This window comes from Ictidomys tridecemlineatus, chromosome 8 (assembly GCF_052094955.1).
Source record: "Ictidomys tridecemlineatus isolate mIctTri1 chromosome 8, mIctTri1.hap1, whole genome shotgun sequence".
Classification (NCBI taxonomy): Eukaryota; Metazoa; Chordata; class Mammalia; order Rodentia; family Sciuridae; genus Ictidomys; species Ictidomys tridecemlineatus.
Genome location: NC_135484.1, coordinates 111,873,718 through 111,899,080, shown reverse-complemented (window position 1 = coordinate 111,899,080; position 25,363 = coordinate 111,873,718). Strand labels below are relative to the sequence as shown.

The 25,363-nt window shown below is 52.0% G+C and overlaps 1 protein-coding gene across 2 annotated transcripts in view; it reads right to left on the bottom strand.

Annotated features, from left to right (window-relative positions):
• Kcnk5 (potassium two pore domain channel subfamily K member 5) overlaps positions 1 to 23,634 on the bottom strand; it is a 41,672-nt gene extending 18,038 nt beyond the window's left edge. The window contains exon 1 of one of the 2 annotated variants that reach the window (XM_005318731.5): positions 23,069 to 23,634. In XM_005318731.5, coding sequence (XP_005318788.2) covers positions 23,069 to 23,254 — 186 coding nt within the window. In that variant the 5' untranslated portion in view covers positions 23,255 to 23,634. Of the gene's footprint in view, positions 1 to 16,772; positions 16,893 to 23,068 lie in introns of those variants that run through there. The other variant, XM_078020072.1, reaches the window with a different exon arrangement.
• Between the last annotated feature and the right edge of the window lie 1,729 nt (positions 23,635 to 25,363).

Here is a 25,363-nt window from a genome sequence, read left to right as displayed (position 1 = left end):
CCTGTCACCCACAACGCCTCTGCCACGATCTCATTTGAGCAAAGTGGGTATCTCCTATTCCCGTGTTGTAGATGAGGATTGGATAGGGCTAGTGTCAGGGTGAAGCCACCCAGCAGGCTGCTGACAATGCACATAGCTGAACCTGCCAGAGGCTCCCTGACTCTGAGGGTCCCTTTCCACAAAACAACCAGACTATCCACGCTCTATCCTGGGACTCGGTTGAGCAATGCCAGCCAAAGCAGAGCAGGAAGGGGACCGTGGACACGGACGGTGTGTTGCTGTGAGGGTTGCGCAGTCAGTCACACCCACGGGTCTAACCTTGCCCACGCCATGCAGGGTGAGCACTATGCTCATGCTCTCTACCCCAGTCCCCAGAGATGCTCTCATGATCACCCCAACCTTGGGGAGGGGTGGAAGGAGCAACCACAGGAAGTCACCAGCCACTCACGGTTTCTAAAAACAGCCCTTGGAGCAGGCCACAGAGGAGGTCTCAGGAACTGCTGACTCACCTGAGGGAGGTCTGGCTCACCTGCAGGCCGGCCACCCTGTTCAGGGCCTGCCTGCTTCCCCCCATCCTCCTGAACCTAGGTCTGCACCGAACACACAAAATGGCCAGTCACTTTAAAATGTCCAATTAGGGGCCCTCCTTCCATAAGCAGCTTGAGGGCACAGGAGAAAGGCCCTGGTTTCGGGGCAGACATGCCTGGACTCCAGTGTCCACTAGCTGGCCACCTAGGACATGTCCTGTCACAGCTCTGAACTTAACTTTCCACATCTGGAAAACAGGACAATGACTTCCCCAGGCTGGGTACCTGATTAGAGGTATAGCGCCCCTTGGTGCTGGGCACACAGGGCTTGCTGTGGAGGTGAGTACTAGGAAGAGGACGGAATGTGGCCACGGTTGCCTCATACAGAGAACTAGGGGTCTGGGGGCACTCTGCCCTGAGGATCTGTGCCTGCTGCAGAGGTCTCCAGAGCTGGCTGTGGACGGCGACACCTTCCTCCCACCTACCATTACCCAACTGAGCAGGACTTGGGACAGCTCTCCAGCTGGGCAGTCCTCCACCCCTGTGCTTTTTGCTTCAATCAGGTCTCACCCCCAACATCTCCTGGAGCCACCCCACCTGAGCAGTGCACACCGCCCCTCCCCACCCTTTATTCCACTGCACTCCGCGCTACCTGATGTCCCTGCGGCATTTGGGTACCCCTGCCTGCTACTCTCCCCTAAACAGACCAGAGGCAAAGACTCCACTCGTTCACGGCAGAACCTGGCACTAGCTGGTGGTGCCTATTTGCAGTGAACAGTGGGGTTTCCAAGATGTCAGTCTGTCTGCTTGGGCATGACCTGGGTGCTGGTGTTATGTGCTCTGGCTCCTTGCCTGAGGCAGGTGGGGAGCCCTGATGGGTACAGGCACAGAGGGGGTAATGCCTGCTCCAAGCCCCAGAGGTCCTAGCCCTGATGAGTCAGCTCCCCTGTGGACTTTGAAACCAGATTCCAGAGGAAGGAGACAGTGGGGAGGGGAGGCACAACAGGGGACTGGGTGGCAGTGCAGGAGATGTCACAGGGGTTGGAAACCCAATGGCCACAGGTCTTCCCAAGCATGACACTGCACCTTGCTCTCCCAGCAGGGGTGGGAAGGGAGGATGCTGGGACTGTTAGGTGAGTCTGCTCGGCTGGGAACAGCTACTAGCCTTGGGCAGCCCTGCTGGGGGTTCTAAGGGCAAGGCTCCCCACGGACAGCGTTCCCTGTTCCCACCTCCCTGGGAGGATGCCTGCTCCTGACCCCTCCACATTCCCCACTGCCCTTTGGAGTGTCAGCCAGTCTACCTGGTGCCCTTCGGAATGCCTCAGATAACCTGACAAGCTCCTTCCCACCTGGGGGCCTCTTGGCTGCTCTTCTCTCCCTTGGCCTGTGGCTGGCAGCTTGGGGTAATAAGTAACTACCCATCCTCAAGGGCTGGGTCTCTGATGATAAGAGACTATTAAGCCGACTCATTTATTATAATTTGTTTAAGATGACCAAGTGGTTAAAGTTAGTTAAAAAAGTGAAGCCCAGAGGGGTCCTAGGTGGTGGCATTAATCTAATCCTGCCCTAGAAGGGCAGCAAGTGTCTCTGCTCCTAAGAAAGAATCCCACTCCCCAGCCCCCAGGGGGTATCTGGGGGGCTGGTCTCATCCACCCCCACCCCAGGTGTGAACTGGCCCCTGTCCTCAACAAAGCTCCCTACAGGATGCTCATGAGAGCCAACCACCTGTCACAAAATCCTTCCTTATTGTCCCACTCTAACCCCAACCCCCGGCTCAGTCCAAGTCCATTTCCTCTGGTTCAGTCTCCAGCTGGAGACGGGCGACAGCTGGCCTCCATCCTCTCTGGAATAAATTGTACAAGAAACTACCGGCAGCCTAGCACGGGCCTTCGGCATCGATGATGCTCCTGGCGGGTGGGGGAGTTTTCTACCTCAGTGATCCCCAAATCCCAGACTCGACTTCCCAGAAGACAGTGTCACGATGACAGGCAAGAGCTGAGACAACTGTGGCCTATGACCCCAAAGTCCCTGGGCAAGGTGCAAAGGCAGTTCTGCCCTAAAGTGCAGACAGACTCCTCTTCTCAGATCCCAAACCCACACCAGTTACATCAGCAGCTCTGGCCACAGGAGACCCTGTCTAGAGATAAAAGGGACGAGGTACAAAGAGGATCCCCCAGAGTGTAAGAAAAGAGGGGGCCCTGATACACGTGGCTGGTGCACACCTGACCCTTGGCCGCTGGCTAGCAGGTACGTCAGAGAGCAGAGGGGCCAAGCAGGCGCAGCCGTCTCAGCCTTACAGGGACGGTCCCCACCCACCTCCCATCCCTGGCAGCCTGGGATGTGGGATGTGACGGGGTGAAGCAGCACAGAGCTGTTCTGTGCTGAAGGTGTGGAAAAATACAGGCAGGCTTTCCTAGGACAGAGAGGCTGAGTCAAGGTGAGGGGCGTGGTGGGGTTGGAAAAGCCTCCCCCCAACCTGGGGCCCAGGACCAGGGACAGACAACAGGAAATGGAAACTCTCCTGGCCTGGCACAAGGATCTTGCCTGAGACACAGCCACGTTGCATAATGCAGGGGGCAGAAGGGGTGAGGACAAGGACTGAGCCTCCGACCCCTGCGTCCCCCCTGGTTCCACGAAGGCTGTGGCTGTAAGAGGGAAAGTTTCCCAAGCCTGCTGGACCCCTCCAAGAGCCTCCCCTCCCTGGCAACCAGAGGACTGAGCAGCAGACGGGTGTGTCCGCACAGGTGGGCAGCTGCCTAGCTCCTCAGACCACGGCCTCCATTCTTCATTTGTAAAATGGGAATCCTGCCACCTCCCACCAAGACTCTGAGTTACGGCAACGGATCAGCGGAGAGCACAGGGGTTTTCTTCACCTACATTCTCCACAGGGATCTCTGGGCTCTTGACCTCCCTCTAGCTCTGGGCTGGGGATGTGGTTCAAGCGGTAGTGCGCTCCCCTGGCCTGCGTGTGGCCTGGGTTCGATCCTCAGCACCACATACCAACAAAGATGTTGTGTCCGCCGAGAACTAAAAAAAAAAAAAAAAAGTGCAGCTCTGCTGGCCAGCTGCAGATGCCCCATCTAGCCAGGCACCAGCACCACCGCCCATGCACACAGCAGCCCAATTGACCTATTCAACCCAAAGAGGAGATGGCTGGAGCCAATGACAAGTGTTCCTCACCCGATGTAGCACGGGGCAGGGTCAACGGATTCATTATTTGCTGATCACTGGCCATGTGCCCGGCTGTAGGCAAAACAAAAAAGGACAAGGCACGGGCCCTGCCAGGAGGATGTCCCTAAGTAACAAGAAGCAGGTGGCAGAGGGCAGGGTTATGAGACAGTGGAAGACAGCACGGGAGGGAAGTAGGCCACCCAACAGTGAATCCAGGACAGTCTCCCACCAACCCTCAGCTCCCACCAAGCCCCTTCGAAATTCAAGCAACAGGGCCAGAAGCCCAAACCCAGGAGCCACTGAGGCTCAAAAGACAACAAACCAGGATAGAACCGTCGCCCAGGGAGACGCTCCCCCACACTAAAAACTAGGCCCACCTCCCCTCCTCCCTCCCACCATCGGAGCTCCACCGTCCCCGACCAGAACCCACCACAGACCCTGAACACAACCCAGACAGCCCCGGAAATCTGAGCAATAGAGGAAAGATGTCTTCATGGCCCTGGCCTGCAGGGGCAGGCCCCCATTTAGCGGGCAGACTCACCCCGTGCACCTCAGGAACCATGAGCAATAGGCTTTCCTCCCGGGATTGGGCCCAGGGGTGCTTCACGCAGGGTGCTGAGCTGGGGGGCAGTGGCAGGCACTTAGAAGGAATTTGGAAGCCACGGGTAGCAGGTTGGACCTGAGTGCACAAGGACTCTGGATGGCCTGGCGCCACCTCAAAGGGGGCCCAGGCTCTGACTTGGGTGTGCTGGACTGCTCCGCACCTTCCACAAAAGCACACTTTCCACCAGCCCCGTGGGTGTGTCACCTAGGAGGGGGTCCTCAGCACAGTACCCTTCCTCACTCCAAAGCCACCAGCCCTCCTCTCTCCCAACCAGAATGTGACCGTGAAATGATAAGGCCCCCAGAGGAGCCAGGTGTGTGGCACGACAAACAGCAGGTTCCAGTCTGCTGTGGTCAAGAATCCAGGGGTCTCACCTGCTGGAATCTAGTCCCCACTGTGGGGTATTAAGAGGACGACTTATTCTGACCATGGTATTCAGAGGTGGGGTCCTTGGGAAGTAATTAGGATTAGATAAGGTCACAGGGTAGAGCCACCATGATTAAATCTTGTTGGCTTTATAAGAGAGATAGGACGGCCACACAGACACTCCTTGTCCCTCTCCATGTGCTGGATGCCCTGTGCTCCCTCACGACTCTGCCAGCAAGACCGTCACCAGATGCAGCCTCTTACCTTGGATGCCATTGTGAGCCAAAATCAACCTCCTTTTTTATTTTTTATTTTTGGAGGGGATATCAGAGACTGATCCACGGATACTTAACCACCGAGCCACATGCCCAGCCCTTTTTATTTTTTGAGACAAGGTCTTACTAACTTCCTTTAGCGCCTCACTAAATTGCTGGGATTACAGGCATGTGCCACCATGCCCAGAATAACCTCTTTTCTTTGTAACATACCCAGTCTGAGGTTACTGTGTTATCAGCAACAGAAAATGGACTAACACACTGTCTAATTGAACTCTCCACAATAAGAGAACGCTCACCTGTGCAGTCTCACATGGCTACTGAGCACTTGAAACCTGCCAGGACTGAGGAACACGATGTTCATTTTACTCATTTCAATTAAAAACTAAATAGCCCCAATAATAAGTAATATTATATTAAACAAAGCACAGAGCAGCACCCCAGGACGGCCATCTCACCAGTGCGAGTCTACACCAAGCACATCCTACCTGAATCCTCCCCAAGCTCAGGTCAACCCAAGCCTTAGGCACAGCGACTCCAGACTCTGAAAGACACAGATGGTCCCCGGCTGTTTCAAATCTTGCCTGTGCTCATGTTTTCTGTTAATGGAAAGGATGGGGCAAGGCTTCTTGAGCCCACAGGGCTTGGTTGAGCTGGACACACACAGAAGCCAAGACAAGACTTTTCTGTGGGCCTCTGGGGACCCCTCCCTTGTGCAGGAGGCTGGGGAAGCACATGCTGTGCTTGGCCAGTGTCAGGCTGGGTGCCCAATCTCAAATCTCCTGCTCTGCAGGCCAAAGGCCCAGCGGTTCCTCCAGTTTCCAAGATGCCATGCCTCAAAGTGTCCATAGCACTGCTGAGGAGCAAGTCACCACTCTGTAGCTAACCTGAGACCACGACACCCTGTTCAGTGACTGCTTAAGCGGTTTGAGTTTACAGAATACTTTTTTTTTTTTTTTGGTACCAGGGTTTGAACCCAGGGGGCACTCAAACACTGGGTCATATACATCCCCAGCCCTTTTATTTTCTATTTAGATTGGGGTCTTGCTAAGTAGCTTAGAGCCTTGCTAAGTTGCTGATATTGGCCTCGAACTTCCTTCCAGAGCTGCTGGGATTATAAGTGTGCACCACTGCACCGGCCTCTGAGTATATTCTGTTAAAACCATGTTTTTGTGTGCTTTGTGTACCTCATACATTAAAAATAAACAGCGTATAAGTGGACACAGTATATGCATTCATTTTATCCATTACAGAAGTCGAGTTTTTTTGTTATAAAAGCAAAACAACCACATTTCAGAAAATGTGAGAGGCACAGAAATTCATCAATAACCTGTCTCCCCAACTTGGTCCTGCCTGGCTTCTGTTTTTAAATTGAGTTTCCATGACTCAATGCTAACAGAGAACGGCACACTTTAACTTGCACTTTATTTCTGCTTTCCTTAACCCCCACCCACACCTTGTTTTTATAATTTGAAGTCTGGCTCCTACCTCAGACCCTCTTTGAGAATCATTGAAGGAAAACTGCCCCCTCCCACACCGTGCCTGGGACAGCTGGTGCACCAAGGCCCTGCCTGCCTGTTTAAGGGTCTCCTATACCCCAGCCAGAGCCCAGTAATTCGATCAATGGACGCTGATTAAATCATGTGCCCAGCGCCCTGGGGAAGAGGCAGGCAGGACGGGAAAACTGCCTTCAGGAGGCTCAGCATACAGGAAAATGTAACACAGGTACGCAGCAGTGGGGTGCAGTGGGGTGCACCTGTAATCCTAGTTCCTCAGGAGACTGAGGCAGGAGCTACCCAACAGCCTAAGCAGCAAGGAGACCCTGCTGTTGGGGCTGGGGATACAGCTCAGTGGTAGAGCACCCCGAGGTTCAATCCCAGTAACAGGAAAAAAAAAAAGACACATATATGGTGACCCCAACACAGAACAAAGGAGAATGGCTCAATCATGTACAGTTTGGAGGCACATTCTCAAGAGAGATGGTGTCAAAACGAACCAAAGTCCCCAGTGGGTTTGATGAGCACTGGAACCTTCTAGAACCGTACCCAAAAGTACCCTCCATGACCCTGAAGTAGCCCTATCTCAGCCCCAGGAGCCACACTCCAAAGGAGGTGCTGCTGTACTTTCACCAGGCAACCTATGGACCTGTCCACACAGAGAACGCCATGTCCCTGCCAGGAGGGCCTGCAAGATGAAGGGTGAGGGGTGCGGTCAGCCCCAGAGCGCACCCTAGGTTGGGGAGAGCCGGGCCAGGCAGGGCCCCGCGGGGAGGCCTGGGGGTGGCTTCCTGGATTGGAGGAGTAAAGGAGGGCTGCATCTGTGCTGCCTGAGTTTGGGGGCGCTGGGAGAGAGGGCAGAGGAGAAACAGCTTCATGGCTCCAGACATTCTATTAATAATTACCCTCTAGGTTTGGGATCCAATGGGCCACAAGTCAAGGGCCTTGTGGGGAGGGCTGGACGTGCAGATAAGGCAAGTCCCCAGTGGAATGGGCTCTGATAGGTAAGGGCCACCCAGACCGCGGTGGGGGCCAAGGAAGGAACCTGCAGACACAGGGTCAGGAGAACCTCCCCTAAAACAGTCTCAGCCTACAGCGACCTCCTGCCCGGGAGCCCCCAGGGTCCCTCCCGTATGCCCAGTCCCTAGTGAATCCTTAATATGCAAAGCATGGTGACACCCCCCACCACACACACACACACACACACGCTAAGGCCCCACCAACCTCAAAAGTGTCAAGTGTCTCCCTTAATTCCTACCACCCTTAAGTGAGCACTGGACACACAGCTGGCCCTCAGGTTGGGTTTTTTGTTTTCTGTTAAACACACCCAACAAAAAAGATGGAATGCTTCGCAGATTTGTCTCATTGGCAGTGACCACGTGAGCCCTCTCTGTATTGCCCCAACGTCAAGTATAGGTGCTGCCAAAGTGAGCAGGGCACTCGGTGTTTAGTGGCCTTCGTAAGCAAGTCCTTGGCTCAGAGAGAGGTGCAGTGACCTTGCCTAGCCACACAGCAAGCCTGCTCAGTAACTGGCTGTGTTCTAGGCCCCCAAACGTGGGTGAGCTCAACTCATGGGGCCGCTGATCCAAGTGGACACTGATCCGGGGCTGGGCTAGAGTGGAGGGTGGGGTGGGGGGGGAAGGCGGGGACACCCTCCCTCTTCCTGCCACCCTTGAGGGGGGAGAGGGTGCTGACAAAACCCCAGCCTGTCCCATTCAGCCCACTCAGCACTCATCCCCCAGGGAGGGGCCTCCACGGGCTGCTGCAGGGGACAGGGATGCCGAGAAGGGAAGGGCACCCTTCCAAAGCCAACACGGGCAGCAGGATGCATTCCATTCCCAGGCCGGGGGTGAGGGTTTTATTGGAACAGCAGTGATGAGCAGGTATGGGGCTGACATCTTTCTCCTCCGGAGTCTGTAAACAGGTGCCCACCTCCATTTTGCACCAGGGGACACAGGTGGAGCAAGAACCCTTCGAGAAGCACAAAGAGAACCCTTACCAAAATCAACACCCATGAAGGGCCCTCCGGAGCCCTCAGCATGCTACAAACTAGCCTACCTGTCCCTGGCCACGCAGAAGAATCTGGACAGCAGGGATCCCCAGGGGAAAGGGAAAACTAAAGCAATTCCCTCCCAAAGTGCAGACCAGACTCTTGCCAGGGTGGAAACACGTCCAAAGGGTGGGTTTAGCTGACAACGAGCTGGCAGAGCATGTGGAGAGACAGCTACGCCTCCCTCCAGCTCTGTCACTCTTAGGGTTTTCAGTCTCAGGATCCTCTGATCCACAGACTTGTCAAGGGGCAGGAGGCAGACGCAGCGGGTAAAGGTGAGGGGGCCTGAAGGGGAGAACACAGTTGACCGCCCCAACTCTAAGCTGTGGCACCCACTCACACAACCAAGGTTTTTCTGCTTTAAAACTTTTCACTTTTGCCAGGTGTGGTGGAGCAAGCCTGTACTCCCAGTGACTTGGAAGGCTGAGGCAGGAGGATGGCAAGTTCAAAACCAGCCTCAGCAACTTAGCAAGACCCTTTCTCAAAATATAACATAAAAAGGGCTGTGGATGTGGCTCAGCGGTTAAGCACCCGTGCACACCTGCGGACACACACATGGACACACACCCACCAACCAGCATTCAATCCCCAGTACCACCACCACCAACGACAACTTTTCATGCTCAAAATGGCAAGTAGTCCATAATGGTCCACATAGCCAGGAAACAGCACTTTGGTGTCAGAAATCTCCAAGACTGAACAGCACAGTACTCCGCCAAGGATCCAGAAAGCAAGCCCAAAGCAAGCCCGCGGTGCACTTCATGCTGGGAGCAGTGGGTCTCCAAGGGAGGAGCTTGTGGCCTAGCTGGATCTTTAAGGTAAGGTGGCACATGCCTGTAATCCCTGCAGCTTGGGAGGCTGAGGAAGGAGGAGCACAAGTTCGAGGCCAACCTTGGCAACTAAACAAAGAGGGCTGGGGATACAACTCAAAGGTAGAATGACTGGGTCCAACTCCCAGTTACACACACACACACACACACACACACACACACACAGTCCTTAAGTCTGGCCATAATGTAGACATGATGGTGCCTAAATGAGAGGCAACTTGGCAGGGTGTGGGCTCTGGACCCAAGGCCTGGGTTCAAGCCACTCACTAGCTGTGTGACCTTGACTGTTATTTAACCTTCCTGCCTCCATTGCCTTATCTCTTACAGTTCATTTCCGCTGTGTGGCCACAGTGCCTGTCTCCTTGCCAACCCCAACCCCAACATCATCTGTCACCGGCGCACATAAACCTCAAGTTCTTGGTAAGAGCTGAAACTGGCCCTCATGGTGTGGGGATGTAGAACACCTCTCCTCCTGAGGGAGATGGCCTCCAACATCTCCCATCTGCCGTGAGGCCAACAGCATCAGGGCAGGAAAGAGGTGAGCTCACAGACAGCAGGGTCCAAATCACCTGCAAGGTCTTGGGCTCAGGGTCTAAGGGAGGAGACGTCTAAAGGTTTTCCATTTTGAGGGTTTTGATCTGACCATCAGGGCCCTGACTACTGAGCACAAGGAGAAGACCCAACAGCTGGTGTGACAGTCACCTTTGACTGACTGACCTCCTCTTTGGGGCCACTGTTCTGTAAGTGCCCCACCAGCTCTAATTGCTCCTTTATTACTCTTCCCCCGCCCCTGGTGGGCAGGGTAGCCTTGGACAGTTGCATAACCTCCCCCAAGACCTGGGCCTTGGCTCCAGGAGGCTGGAGGCTAGTCAAATAACCACTAAGCTCCCTCCAGCCTCGCGTTTTTATGATCTGCTGCCTGGGAGAGGTGCCCTGAGCACAAGCCACCCCTGCCACCTCCGAGAGGGGATGAAGACACCAGCCAAAAGTTCCTGGGGCGCAGACTCACAGGGAGCAGAGTCCAGGGAGGAGAGACTCCCTGGGGAGCAGAGGCCACAGTCAGATCTCTTCTGCCTGAGGCTCCAGTCGGCCCAGAAAAACATCCTCCTTTCTGAGCCTCTGGCTCACCAGTTTCATCTTCTGCCTCTTCTCCCAGAAATCACCAGCCGTGGGGAGCCGCTCAGGATCACGAGGTGGGGGGTGTCTTCATATCAGGTCAGGATATGAAGCAGGCCAAAGGGGTAATGTGAGCAGAAATTGCTGTGCACCCCAAAATGCCATCAAGGCAATTTTAAAAGGGATTAGAAATAGGATGGGAAACGGTTTAGCAGAAACTGGCCCAGAGCCTGGACCCTCCCGCAGCGCTACAGGACTAACCTGAACCCTGCACCCAGTCCTGCCCGGCTTCGTCACTCCCAACAGAGCCTCAGTTTCCCATCTAAGACACGGAATGGCATCCCCAGTCAGGCCCACAGAAGGAAGATCTTAAGGGTCCACAGAGACCCTTGGCAACACAGACACAAAACCTGCACATCTGCAAGCTTCTTTAGAAGGCTGTGGGTGTTGTCACCCAGGGCTGCAGGTCACACCCTGCGCACACGTCCACTCCCTCCCTCCAGGATGGGCCAGGAGCTATCAGCTAGGGAGCTGCCCACCTCCCCTGCAAACAGTGGGGGCCTTCCCCTGGCTCCTCCCGGACAGTTCTGAGTTCAAACAAGGGAGGGGTGCAGGCATGCTTGGCCTCCCGGGCTCCTGCATCTGCCCTCTTGGTTCTGCAGTATGCAGTCCAGGGAAGGTCCCTAAAAGGCAGGAGGAACCAGGCCTCATTCTGCTTACAGTGGTCCACAAACAGGCACTGTGTGCCTAGTACATAGTATGTGCTTAGTAAATATCTGGCTGTTTACTAACTTAAGGTCCTTGAAAGCAAGGACCACAGCTCCCCTCCAGCCCAGGACCTAGGACAGGGACCTGCTAACAACTCACATGCACTGCCAGGGCCTTCTTCAAGGATGGGAAAGGAATTTGGGGGAAATTTGCAAAACAAGGGATAGGGGTGGGGGAAAGAAAGGTTTCCAGAGATTATCAGAACCAGATGGGGTGGGAGCTTGGGGGGATGGGGCTGGTAGGGGAATGGGGGCAGGGTGGAGGTGGGGAGTGGTCCTGGAGGTAATCAGACCCAGACAGGACCCCATCCATCAGGGAGAGACTGCCATGAGCTGCAGGTGGCACTGCGGGGCTTTTTCTCCGGATCCTCACCTCTCACACAAAGGTGGAGCAACTAGCCCCCCCTCTTCAAATTCCAAGCACACAGAAGTGATAGAGATGGAAATGCTAATACCCTGATTTGATGATTACACACTGTACACATATATTAAATTGCCATACTGGATCCCATAAATATATACGATTATTACATGTCAATTAAAAATAAGAAAGCCTATCCTTACCCAGCCCCACCAGATGTGCCTTGAAGGGGAGTAAATTCTCAGCACCTCCCTCTTTGAACAATTCAGAGCTCGTAAAACTAAGGGCCAGAGTCTGGGCCTAGATCACCTGGCTTAATCCACTGGGCCTTGATCTTCCAAGAGGCTCAGTCCCTTCTGACTTTGTGTCCCCCTTGGCCGAGTACTATAGCACCCAGGCACGACAGACCGCGGAGTAACACTAAAACCACATCCTTACGGGGCAGCTCTGGGGGAGCTGGGCCTCATAACATAGGCCCAAGGACAGGGAGACGTGGCCACTGTCGTGCCAGGTTCTTAAGTCTCACTTGGCAGGCAAAGTCTTAAATCCTAAGAGGTAAAATCCAGCCAAGGTCACAGGCACAAACCAGTGGGTAGGTAGATCTGGGATCCAGGGTAGAACCAGCCTTTCTCTACACAATGGTTCAGAGGAGGGCTGCTCACCCCCTGCCACAAGTACAGTCCACATGGAGCAATGAAAGGCTCCGAGGTCTCACCCCTCTAGATGTGGCCAACAAGGCCCCTGGCAATCCACTGGGCCAGGCTCCGGGCTACACAATCAAGCAAGGCCGGTCCTTCCACCAACTGCCCTACAGAGCTTCTCTCCAAACTTGGGACAAGCGGCCCCCCTCGTAGGAGGGGCCTGGTTAAGCAGCTGCAGGCAGATTACAGGGGGGCATGGGAGGTGACACGTTTAAGCAGTACACAGTCCTGCTCAAATGTTTCAGCAGGAAACCTAAATATTTAGATGGAAGAGAGGAAAAAGAATGTACATTTCAAAGCCAGTGAGAGTCCTGACTACCCAGGGCTCTCTGAGAAGGCTGGTGGTATCTGTCCCCAAGGAGAGCTCCACTCTGACCTCAGATCCTGCAGAACAACCATCCAGAGAGAGTACTGCTGAGGTCCCCTGGACCCAAGAATTCTCCAAAACGTTTAACCCAGGTTTGGGACTGCAGGGAGGAAGGATAAACCTTTCCCCATTTTCAGGCATTGACCATAACTTTTGGGGAGCAAGTTGTGGATTAATTTCAAGAAATGGGAAATGATGGGTGACTCTACAAGGGGAAAACTTATGGGTTTTCTTATCCTCCCTTGCCCCTATCTCCAGATTAGGAGCTCAAGAGTGGCATCTGCAGGGAGGTATCAGGGACAAGGCGTTCAGGAAAGTGGGGCAGAGGACAGCAGCTAATATTTAGGGAGCCCTGTTACATGCCCCAGGTGTTCTGTCTGACATGTCCACACATTCTGTGGGCACGAGGGAGAGGCCGTACTACTGTCCCTGTGCTTGAGGGCACCCTGCTCACTCCCTGAAAGCACAGCTCTGTGCAACTTCAATCACAGAGGACACCACATAGGCCTGCACCTTAGTTCTGCTTTATCCACCTTCACCGCCAGGTAATGAAGAGCAGAATGGTTCTGAGTGTCAAAAGTGAGTTCCAATCCAAACTTTGTTTTCCTAACTGTAAGGTCTTAGGCAAGTTCTTCAACCTCTGTGGACTATTCTTTTTTTTTTTTTAATATATTTTTTAGTTGTAGGTGGACACAATATTTTATTTTTATATGGTGCTGAGGATCAAAACCCAGTGCCTCTTGCATGCTAGGCAAGCGCTCTACCTCTGAGCCACAACCCCAGCCCTCTGTGGTCTATTCTATAAGATCACAGAACCTGCTGCAGAGGGTGGCTGCGTGGGAATTCAATGTGACGAAGCACATCAACAGCCACATGGTCACAGCCACGAAGTGCGTGATCAACTGTTGGCTCCTATCACCCTCCTCTCTGCCCAAGACTGTCAGCCCCAGCCCCTGGCTCTACCTCCACACATGGACTGGACCAAAGGCTGAGCCGGCAGGCAGGTTCAAGTCAGTGCTCTGACCTAGGTAGGTCACCTGGCCTGCATTTTCCTGTATGGTGGAAACCACAAGGTCTCCTAGCCTGCAGGCCTGGTTCCAGGAGACACAAGTAACGTGCCACCCAATGCTTGGTGCAGCAGGCACCCAAAGAAGGCTCCCAGAACCACCAGCCACACTCATTAAGTCCAAGAGTTAAAATCCATCTGTGTGCCCATTACCCATGGCAAGCTCCTAACAGCTCATAGGAAATAGTCTCCAGATTAGGGGCTCCCTGAGGGCAGAGGCTGGGTTCTGTTAGAAGCCAGGTCCCCTAAGAGGCCATGGGTTTCTTCTCCAGGCTTCAGGAAACAGGAACTGAACCCTCCACAGCCCAACAACCTTTGCTGCTGTCCCCGGCCCCCACCATCTGCAACCCATCACTCATCACTTCAAACTGGATTTCCCCTCGTTTCACCACCGAGGCCCAATTTCCTCTCCCTGGCTGGACTGAGCTGAGGGGGAAGACCCTCCAGTCTTTGGGGCTTCATCACACAAAAATGACAGTCAGCAGGGAGGGTCCCCTCTGTGCTTCCACCTCCACTTCGTTCAGGTCTCTGGGTTTGGGAGACAGAGGTATCTCCTCAACAAAAGCCTAGAGGCCTCAGGAAGCAGAGCAGAGCTGGGCACACCACCTCCGTGTGGACAGTAAAGGCCAATACAGGAAGGCCACACCGGACGGAGTGTCTTAGGACAGATGAGGGCCTGGGGGGACCTCCAGGGGTTCATGGTAGGGAGAGAGGTAACATAACCGAAAGCTGGGGTGAGAGGGGTGGGTCCTCTGAGGCTCTATGGCCTTTCTGGGAAAACCCACACTCCCCCACAGCAGAAGGAGAAAGGAAGGAGGAGAGTCCTTATCACAACACACAGGGGTGAAGGATCAGCCCACACAAGTGCCATTAATTTAGGGTTGAATATTCCACTTTTTTTTTTTTTTAAGTTGCAAATGACTGTGAAGTTAGAGGGAACTTTCTGAAATGTTATCCATTCCCCTACTTGAAAAATGCTAAAATCTGAAGGAGTTCAAATTCCTTGGCTAAACCCAGAAGGGCTTCGTCATCTGACCCTTACCTCCCTGGCATGGGGCTGCAGCCCAGCAGGACCATGATGCAATATTACACCTCCCAGGGGGCTACGGGAAAGGAGCCACCGCCCCCACTTCTTTTTCTAGTTCTTTAAAAACACTCAGTTGATAGATACCCCAAAGTGAGACTGCTGCATAATTTGGTAGTTGTATTTCCAGCTGAAGAGCCACCATACTGTTTTCCACAGGGGTTATTCCATTTTACACGTGAAAAGACAAATACTGTGTGACTCAACGTACATGAGATAGCTGAAGCAGCCAAATTCACAGAAACAGAAAGTAGAATGGTGGTTACCAGCAGATGGGTGGAGAAGGAAAAGGAAAATTACTGTTGAATGGGTATCGTTTTAGTTATGCAAAATGAAAAGGTCTTAGAGGTCTGCTTCACAACAATGTGAACAGAATTTAACACTACTGAACCAGACAATTAGAACTGATTAAGACAGGAGAATTTTTGTTTTATACTATAAAAAAATTCAGTCAGAAGCTGGGGATATAGCTCAGTTGGTAGAGTGCTTGCCTTGCATGTACAAGCCCCTGAGTTCAATCCCCAGCACTACCAAAAAAAACATTCAGTGGGGCCCAGTGGCACACTCCTATAATCCCAGCAGCTCAGGAGGCTAAGGCAGGAGGATCGTGAGTTCAAAGCCAGCCTCAGCAACTTAGCAAGGTCCTAAGCAACTCAGCCAGATCCTGTCTCTAAACAGAATATTAAAAGGGGCTGGGGATGTAGTTCTGTGGTAAAGTGCCCCTGGGTTCAATCCCTGATATAATAATAATAATAATAAAATTATTATTATTATTATTATTATTATTATTATTATTATTCAAGGCTGAGAGTGTAGCTCAGTGATATGGTATAGCTTTTATCTAGCATACCCAAAGTCCTGGGTTTGATTCCCAGCACCAAGAAGATCTAGGAAGGTCTTCCTGATTCTTTGCAATACCACCTAGAAATCTGCCTCAGCTGTGCATGCCCTCCCCACCACAGAGCAGAGTAGAGCATCTCAGAGCAGCAGTCATAGATAGGTTGAGCAGCTCTACTCCAAAACCCAAAACTTTTTGAATACCAACGTGACATCACAACTGGAAAATTTCACACCTGACCTCACGGGTTGGATCACAGTCATGCAGGTACACTAAGAATAGTGTATAAAATTATACTTAATCTATGTATAAGTTATAAAAGAAACAAATGGATTTCATGTTTAGACTTGGCTCCTGTCCCCAGGATATCTCATTATGTATGTGCAAATATTCCAAAATCTGAAAAGTCCTAAACGAGTATGATCCCAAGCATTTTGGATATAGAAAACTCAAAACTGTAGCTGGGTGTGGTAGTGCAAGCCTGTAATCCCAGAGATTCAGGAAGTTAAGACTCGAGGCCAGCCTCAGCAACCTCCTGAGGCCCTCAGCAACTTAGTGAGACCCTGTCTCAAAATTATAAAAATTCTTTGAAGAGGGTGGGTGGCACTGGAGATTGAACCCAAGGGTGCTTAACCACTGAGCTATAACCCCAGCCTTTTTTATTTTGAGTCAGAGTGTCATGTGATCCTCCTGCTTCATCCTCAAGTCACTGGGATTACAGGTGAACCTAGCATCAAATAAAAAAAAAAAAATTGAGAGGGCTGGGAATGTAGCTCAGTGGTAAAGTGCCACTGGGTTCAATCCCTAGCACCAAAAAAAAAAAAAAAAAAAAAACTCAACCCGTGGTGGCAACTAACTCTTTTGGAGTACAACTTTAAGCAAGCTATGGCGTGTGCGTCCTCAGAGGCTACCCCATAACCACCAGAGCCTGGGCTCCTGGGAAGCACCTGGAGAAAGATCCCTCCTGGGGGCACATGTCTCAACCCCCAAAGCCCTCCTTGGGGGCAACAGGCTGTTGCCCTCTGCTTTACTCCAGGCATCCAGGGGAACTCAGTGAAATCTCCTGAGACTTATCTCTGCCCCCTCCACTCCCAAGGGAACCCTGGAAGGAGGCAGACCTCTGTCCTGGGCATACATACATACAGTCACCCACCTCATTCTTTCCATCACTTCTGCCCACTGGCTCTGGTGGAACCTCTCAGAGACAGCATCCCAACCGGTAGGTACAAAGACAGTCTTGAGGTCTCCTCCCCAGAGCTGGGGACTTCCCTGTCCCCGCCCCCCAACACAATCACACACAGTTTAGAGGCTGAGCCCAACATGACAGCAAACAACTAAGTTCAAGATAAAAGCCTTTGGCCAGAGGTCAGGGCCAGACAAGCCCAGCATCCAAACCCAGAGGATTGTTTCTTTTAAACACCAGACTATAAATAGGGCAAAACCCCAGGAAAATACTCAGAAGCAGCCATCGTCACCTCCCTGCAGCCCCTCCTTTAAGACTCCCCAGCTCCACAGGCACCTTTCAACACTTGCAAATTTCTGCCCTCAATAATTCTCAATCACTGTGCCCACGACTGTCATCATCTGAAGGGCTCTAGCAAAACTTTCAAAACGATTTAATAAAAAAAATCACTTTGGTAAAACTCTCACCAGGCAGTTAACAAAGGCGGACGTATCAATTTGCAAGTTTTCGTTTTGTTTTGCCTTTTGTAGTAGCAGCCCTCCATTTTTGAGGGGAAACAGAAATGAGCAAGCAAGCCATGAGCCAGGGACCTTGTTCTTCCATTTCCTCTCAAACACCCAACCCACCCACCTTCACTTGTGCAGGCCGAGACGGTAAGAACTGAAGCGGGAGCCAGTGATGGAGAGGCCTCCCCAATCCTCCAGAATCAAAAGCTCTATTGTGGTCACTGAACTTACAAAGGCAGTTAAGTGGACCAGTGAGTTTTTACAATTTCCACCAAGGCTGGAAACAAAGGGGGTGTTCACAGTTAACCCTCAGCTGTCCAGACAAATTTCAGCGGGCCCCAGTGAAGCATGTCAGTCAGGACACTCCACGGGTTTATTTTTTCAAGTCTGGGGAAGAGGTCAGGTATTCACAACAGGATGTCAGAACCTCAAAACTGGAATGCGCCTTACCACGGTAGACCCGAGTAGGTAAACAGCACTAAGGGTGCAGAAAATGAGAGCAGGCTTACACAGGAAACCTTGAAACGTGATAATGCACTTGGGCACTTAGAAGGGAAAGAGGTCAGTGGGATCCAAGAGGTTTCTAGGAACAGGCAGCTCTGTGAGCAGCTGAGGACAACTCAGAGTTCAGCCTGGGGAACCATAGCAGAGGGCAGAACCAGGGAGATCCTACCTTAGCCCCAGGAGACATGGGAATATTAGGGAGCACCCCAGAAGCCCCATCTCCCTCCCTAAACTAGGAGAATAGGCCACTGCCTAACCTGTCTGGACTCTCTTCCCCCTACTTCTTTTTCCAGTGAATTTCAAATTCTAAGACCCTATCCTGGCTAAAGGTTATCTCCTGAGACCCTCCCTTAGCCCCTCAGACTAGACTGGATCACCTCATTAAGAGGCCCTCCTGGCTGAGTGGAGTGGCACTCCCAGTGGCTAAGAAGGCTGAGGCAGGAGGATCACAAGTTCAAAGCCAGACTCAGCAATTGGCCAGGCCCTAAAGCAACTTAGCAAGACCTGTCTCGAAATAAAATATAAGAAGGGCTGGGGATACGGCTTGCTAGTTAAGCACCCCTAGGTTCAATCCTTGATACCAAAAAGGAAAAAAGATTGCTTGTTTGCATGATTTTGGGGTCTGGCAAGAAAGCATAAGAGGCTATTAAAAAAGGAATAAAGATTACTTTGATATGTTGGGGAAAAAAAGGAAGAGAAAAAAGAAACTCTCCTGAACACCTGTGCGGTGGCCCATATCCACCATCTTATTCTGGATGGGTTTATTTATTCCTTCTTTTTTTTGGTGGAGGGGGTAGATTTTTTTTGTTGTTGTTTTTAACTGGGGATTGCACTCAGGGGCACTCAACCACTGAGCCACACTCCCAGCCCTATTTTGTATTTTACTTAGAGACAGGGCCTCACTGAGTTGCTTAGCACCTTGCTTTTGCTGAGGCTGGCTTTTTAACTTGGGATCCTCAAGCCTCAGCCTCCCAAGCTGCTGGGATTGCAGGTGTGTGCCACCACGCCTGGCTTTATTTATCCTTCTTCCCAGCAGTTCAGTCTCGCCCAGTGCCTGGCACACAATGGCTACATCATAAATGTTCATTGATTAATTCCCACGTCCTGTGAAACATGATACCCTTAGATGAGAAACCTGCCTACACTATAAGATTCTGGAGAAGTTGCATCATCTTTTCCTTTTATTTTTCTTATTCATGGGGTGGTCCTTGAGAGTAAATTAAGAGTGTCTATGAAGTGCTTTTTAAAGAGACGGGTGCATGGTGAGCTCTCAGATCCTTCCTGTTTATGATCACTGTAAACCAGAGGCTGATGGCTGAGGGCTGCCTGCCACTCCTTCCTTTCAACTCAACTCTCTCTCTCTTTTGTTTTAAAGTGAGTAGAAGAGGGGACTCCAAAAGGAGAAGTCCAGATGGGTGAAATGATGCCTTACTTTAGTAGTGAAGGTGACATCCAGTCAGCCAGGCAACGACACCAAGAAGACCGTGTGTGCCACAGCCTGTTCTAGAGGAAACAGAAAATAGAATTTCCCAGCAGATCAGAGTCCAGCTGAACCAATTTACCAAGCTCACTTACAGAGCAGCAATTCAACAGCATTCCTTTGTAGGCCCAAGAGGGAAGATGAAGGTAGACCAGGGCGAAGGCTCCTGCAGCCAAGGGCCTGGTTATCCCCAGGCCATTCCTCTTGTTGTGTCACTGTGCCACTTTAACTTCTTTGGGCGTTGGTTTCCTTATCATAATACATAAGGTCACTGTAAAGAGTACCTGAAATAATGCAGGTGAAGTACCTGGCAAGGAGCCTTGCTCTGTGAGTGCTCAATAAATGCTAGCGGCAGAGTTGCTTGCTCTCTATACATATCCTGCCTAAGATTTCTCCCTCATTGGAGCCTCACCAAACCTTGTTCTGCACATGAGGAAAGAAGGCAAAGGTAAGTTAACTGGCTTGATGGGAAACTGGCCAAGCCAGATAGCAAAACCAGCCTGTGCCTTCTCGTAAAATCAGGATAATCCACTCACAATGACCAGCACCAGGGAGATGTGCTGCCTATGCTAACTTCCCCAGTGGGGCCTCTGCCATGTGGAAAAAGAGGGGAAATTTTGACAAGAGGCTGGGAGAGCAAGCCACCAAAAATCTGGTGGAGCAACTGCTGGAATAAGGGTTCAAGATGGTTCTGAAGGCGGCAGGAAGGAGCAACCACAAGGTCCCAGGCAGCAGTGGTGCTGGGCACTTGGGCCTGGGCCTCAAAGTTCAACCACAAAAGGAGCTGGGGGAGGAAGCACCTGACAGCTCTGGTGGATTTCTAAAGGTACTTTACGCATTTGAAAGCACACACACAATCTGCAGCATAAGAAAAACAAACCCCAACCCAGACAGCATACTCCAACAAGCCTGCTACCTCCTGCTCCTACCCCAGGAATTCCTTACCAGGGAGTCTTTTATGATTACAAGGCAAATTCAGAACCAGTAAAAGCACAGAACTTTAGGTGGAAAAGGCCCAAGCAACCAGATGGGAAAGAAGATTTCTAAGTTTTCATTTTTGCTTAGACCAAATTTCCTGAGGCTTGAGGCACTGCCCCAAGTCACAGATGAGAAACTGGAACAAGTTAGATACTGCAGAATAAAACTGATCCTGGCAGATGCTTCCCACTGGTCCGTTTTCATTTCTTGGATTTTCCTGTGAAGGGAGGGGACTCGCCCAGTTGGGATTGATCAGTTTGTTTGGCTGAAACTGGGGACAGATCTGTCCATGTTCAAGAACTTATCCACAGGGCTGGGGATGTGGCTCAGTGGTAGAGCACTTAACCAACATGCACAAGGCCCCAGATTCAATCCACAGCAACGCAAGAAAAAAACAAACAAATAAATAAACTTATGTACAGCATACATAGTGGCACATGTCTGAATCCAACGACTTGAGAGGCTGAGGCAGGAAGATCACAGCTCGAAGCCAGCTTCAACAACTTAGAGAGATCCTAAGCAACTTAGGAGTCTCTATCTCAAAATAAAAAATAAAAAAGGGCTGGGGATGTAGCTCACAGTAAGAGTACCCCTGGGTTCAATCCCCAAGTACCAAAAGAGAAAAGAAAAAGATCTCATCTATAATCATCTCCAAATCAGATTGTCCTGATGCCCAAGCACTCTTTCTAAAAGCACTACCCACTTTTGTGGGGACAACCGTTAAAGGAGTTAACAGGACCTCAAAAGAAGAGGCCTTCTGTTTGTTCAAACACCTTAAGGAAGCCATCCAGCCTCCAAAGCTACCACCACCAGCTGCACCCGGCTGCCTAGCCCCTGGACCCCCCTTCCCTTCTCCTTGTGTTTTGAAGTTTATTTTCCCACATCTAGCCTTGAATTCTTTCCTTCCTTCCCCTGCAGGGGCAGAGGAGCAGAGGAGGGGAAACACTTCGAGGGCAGCTCAAGGCTTTATCTTCCCTGCCTGCCTGCCTCCCCTTCTAAACAAAGCCCTGGAGCAAACCAAACAAAAACTCTCCTTCTCCAGTGGAATTATTTCCTCAAGGGAAATCATAAAGGGACCCCCTTCCCGCAGACACCCATCAGAAGGAGCCCATCATGTCCCAGAACGCAGGCTAAGATGAACAAAATCAACCAGTACCTTCCCCTCTTCCTTTTCATTTCATTTTATATTTTTGCATTGGGGATTAACCTAGGAGCTTTATCACTGAGTTACAAGCCCAGCACTTAGACTTATAATTTTATTTCCTTTCCTTTTTTTTTTTTTTTTTTTTTTTGGTACTGAGGATTGAACACAGGGTGCTTAACCACTGAGCCACATCCCCAGCCATTTTTTTTAAATTTTATTTTGAGACAAGGTCTCACTAAATTGCTTAGGGCCTGGCTAAGTTGCTGAGGCTGGCTTTGAACTTGTGATCCTCTTGCCTCAGCCTGCCAGTAGCTGGTACTAAAGGCATCACCCTGACCAACCAGTACCTTCTGAAATTCATCCCCAACATCACTTCCTCCTACCTCCACCCCAGAAATTGCTCAAGGGCAGGAAACTTTCCACTGAAATGCAACATTGCTCTGCTAGCCCAAACCTTCCCTTCTGAGGACATTTTTCTAGCGGCCCAGTTGCCAGTGGGAACCTCTGCTCTTTGGTGCAAATGTCCATCTAATCTGGGGATAAGAAGAGAATACTGCTAGCAAGATGTCTTCATGTTTTCTGAAGACTTCCGACATGACAACAGTTTAGTGCAGGAAAGAGGGATGTGGATGGGTTCATTTCCGTTTCACATACTAAGGAAGCGGGCTGGAAATGAGGGACACTGGGCATGCTTCAAGTATTGGGGAGCTGCTGTACATTAAATGTTCCTCATGAGAGTTCCTTTCTGGCATCCTTCATCTCAGGAGAAATGCAACACCTTAGGTTATCTACCACCCTGGTCCTTGTCCTATTATTATTGCAGGTCAAAAATAATAGATGGTTGCCGCTGAGCCCTCAATAAACAGTTCTCAAATTGACCCAAGGTCCCAGTTAGGATGGTCAGCCCCAGTTTACCCAAGTGAGGTCAAAGCCATCCACTGGGCTTGTGCACCAGAAGATAAGACGTCCCCAAGGCCAAGCCGGAGGAAACTACCCTCACTCCTTCCTCCGGGAAAAGGGACTCTCGGAGTTTGGTTGTTTGGGCAACCTGCTCTTTTCACAGAGTTTAACTCCAAGCCCTTAAGGGCTGTCTCCCGGTGATAAGCTTTCCCGGAAGCCTGAAGGCGTCCCCGGCATCCCAGCCACCTGCCCTTCTCCAGCGGGCTCCACCCGCCAGGGTCCCCTACAGAGCCTTTGCAGGACTCGCGCCGGGGACCTTCCCGCAACTCTGCGGAGTTCCCGTTCTGTGCAAAGCCGGGCGGGCGCGGCTCTGGCCCTGGAGCCGGGAAGGTGGAGACGCGAAGGGTGGCGCTAGGCTCGGCTCCCAGACTCCGGGAGCGTCTCCAAGGAAAGATAAACGCCTTTATCCGCCCCACAGCCTCCCTCCAAAAAGGGAGGCACCCGTACACCCACACCGAGACACCGGGCCCAGTGCACCCAGCAGGCAACCCCGAGTTCTTTCCAAGAAAACTAGGTTTCCACGAATCTCCGTGTCCCTGGGGGGAGCGACAGGTAGTCGCGTCCTGAACCACGAAGAGGCAGACAGCCTCACCTGTCACCCCAGGACCTCCCACGGACCCGTGGGGGTCTTCCCTTCAGCACCCCTAGGGCCCCGTCGACCTCAGGTGTGTCGGGGGCGCAGGGGGCGGCTCACCTGCAGGATCTTGTCCAAGCCTTCCTGGCCCAGGCACGGGAACTCCTTGAGCAGATGCAGCTTCTGTGTAGTGTAGTTTTTCTTGGCCTCTTTCCAGTGCGGCTCCTCGAGCACTTCGAAGATCGCCGCCCCGATGGCCAGGTAGAAGATGATGGCCGAAGTGAGCAGTGGGCCCCGGTCCACCATGGCTCCCTAGCGGCCGCCTCGACGCGAAACTTTCCCCCAGCCCCAGCGGCTCCGGGTCAGCCGGCCCTGCAGCCTCTGGAAACAGCTGTTTGAATTTGGAGCTCCGCATGCGCAGTACCCCGTCCCCCAAGCGCCGCTCCCGGGACAAAGTTGCTCGGCCAAGTTGGCCCTCTAAGCGCGGGGAACTGATGCGGCCCCGCTCACGCGGGCCGGGTGGGTCAACACCAATGGGATCCAAGGCGCCCTGAACCTCCAGGCGTGAGGAGCAGAGGGAACTCAGGAGCCGACTCCTCCGGGGAGACACGTGTGCGGCTCCGACGCGCGCCACTGCAGTGTGAGCCGCGCCCGCCTCCGCTCGCCTCTTTAACCCGCCCGCGCGGGAGCCTGGCAGGGGAGGGCCCCAGAGCCGACTCCGTCCAGAGGAGGCCCCGCCCCCTCCCAGGCCCCGCCCCTCCCGCCCCGCGCAGGCCCCGCGGCTGGCGAGGGTGTAACCGCGAGGTGCGCGCTGGAGTGACTACCGGGCTCCCTGAGTTCCCCGGGGCGGCTGCCAGGGAAGGCTGTGCCCAGACCTCCGTGCCCTGCAGTGCCCGAGGGGTTGCGGTCTGTGGGACTCGAGTTGGTTATTAGTGGTGGTGTGTTAACTAAACTGATTGTGCACCTTACAACTGAGGTCAGGCATTTATTGCTATTGTTATTTTTCTTGAAATTGAGTTTTTGTTTATTGATATTTCTTCCAAGAAAGTTTTATTGTCGGTCTCTTCTAATCTCTCACTCACTTTGCTATTAAAAAAAAACTGGGGAAAGGAAGCTAGAAAGGGGCTGAAGAAGCTGTAAGGAATCTGAGGATCTCGGGGGAACTACTCCAACCACAAATGAATGAGAGAGAGGATCCTGGGGTGTCGCCCGGATCTCACTAGCCTGGCTGAGATCCCCCACATTTGGAAGGAGCTGTCAGGAGACCACCACACTCATAATGGAACACTTGACCTCTTTAATACTCCCAACCTATTTAAATTTGCAAGGTGTGCCCCCTCCCCCCCCCAAAAAAAAAGATCAGCTGGAGAGGTGTGGGGTCTGATTTATTCAATGAGGTATCCGCAACAACTCTTACATAGTAAACACTCAATAAACATGTACAATGAAGGAGTGAGTGGATTTGCCAAACACACACACACAGGTTATTTCTCGCTCACCTTGCTACATTGTTCTTCCAATAAAACCCCAGTACTACTTCTTTCCCATGCATCATAGTCCCCGCCTGTCATTAAACCCACTTTCTAGGGAGGAACTGAAAATGGGGAAAGTTAGTTTGTTCAGTCTCTCCACTGAACAAGTTGGAGGGGCACACTCATTACATTGTTGTGTAACCACAGGCTGGCTCAGACTGTCTTGAGCCTCTGTAGAGGCAGGGATCCCAGAGATTGGAGTCCCAACAGGTCAGAAGGCCAAGGCAGGAGGATGGCAAGTTTGAGGCCAGCCTGGACAACTTAGCAAGACCCTGTCTCAAAAAATAAAAAAGACTGTGGATGAAGCTCAGTGGTAAAGGGCTCCTGGATTCAATACCTAATGCTAGGGGGAAAAAAAAGTTTCTTTTATGGATCCATGGGCATGCCCCGAGGCAGAGGGCCAAGCGCCAGAGCGGGAACAGGGAAGACCAGGTTTCAGGATTCTGTGTGGCTGAACCTGTTATATCTGTCCCCTTAGATGGTTCCCTAGTCAAGGCTCACCCTGGACAAAGACTTGGGGTGCTCTCTCTGGAGAAGATCCACTCTGCAGCACCAGGTTCCCTCAGCCACCCTGAAAGATTCCCCTTCTCTACCCATCAGCCTCCTACGCACCCAGCACTCTAGCTGTGGTCTAAACCCCAACTCCTCAGTTTCACTCTTCAGTCATCAAATGGGTATGGAGATTGGAGACCAGGCCTCTGTCAAGGATCCTCCCTCTCTGGATGGAGCTCACCCCCTGTGTGAATCCAGCAGCCAGCACCGGGTGGGCTCCGTTGGAAGGACCACAGGCTGGGAAATTCTCTACTCCCCCCCCCCACCTCAGGACTATGTTCCCTTCTTAAGAAAATAAAGATCCTCTTCCTATTTCCCTCCCAGGGCCTCA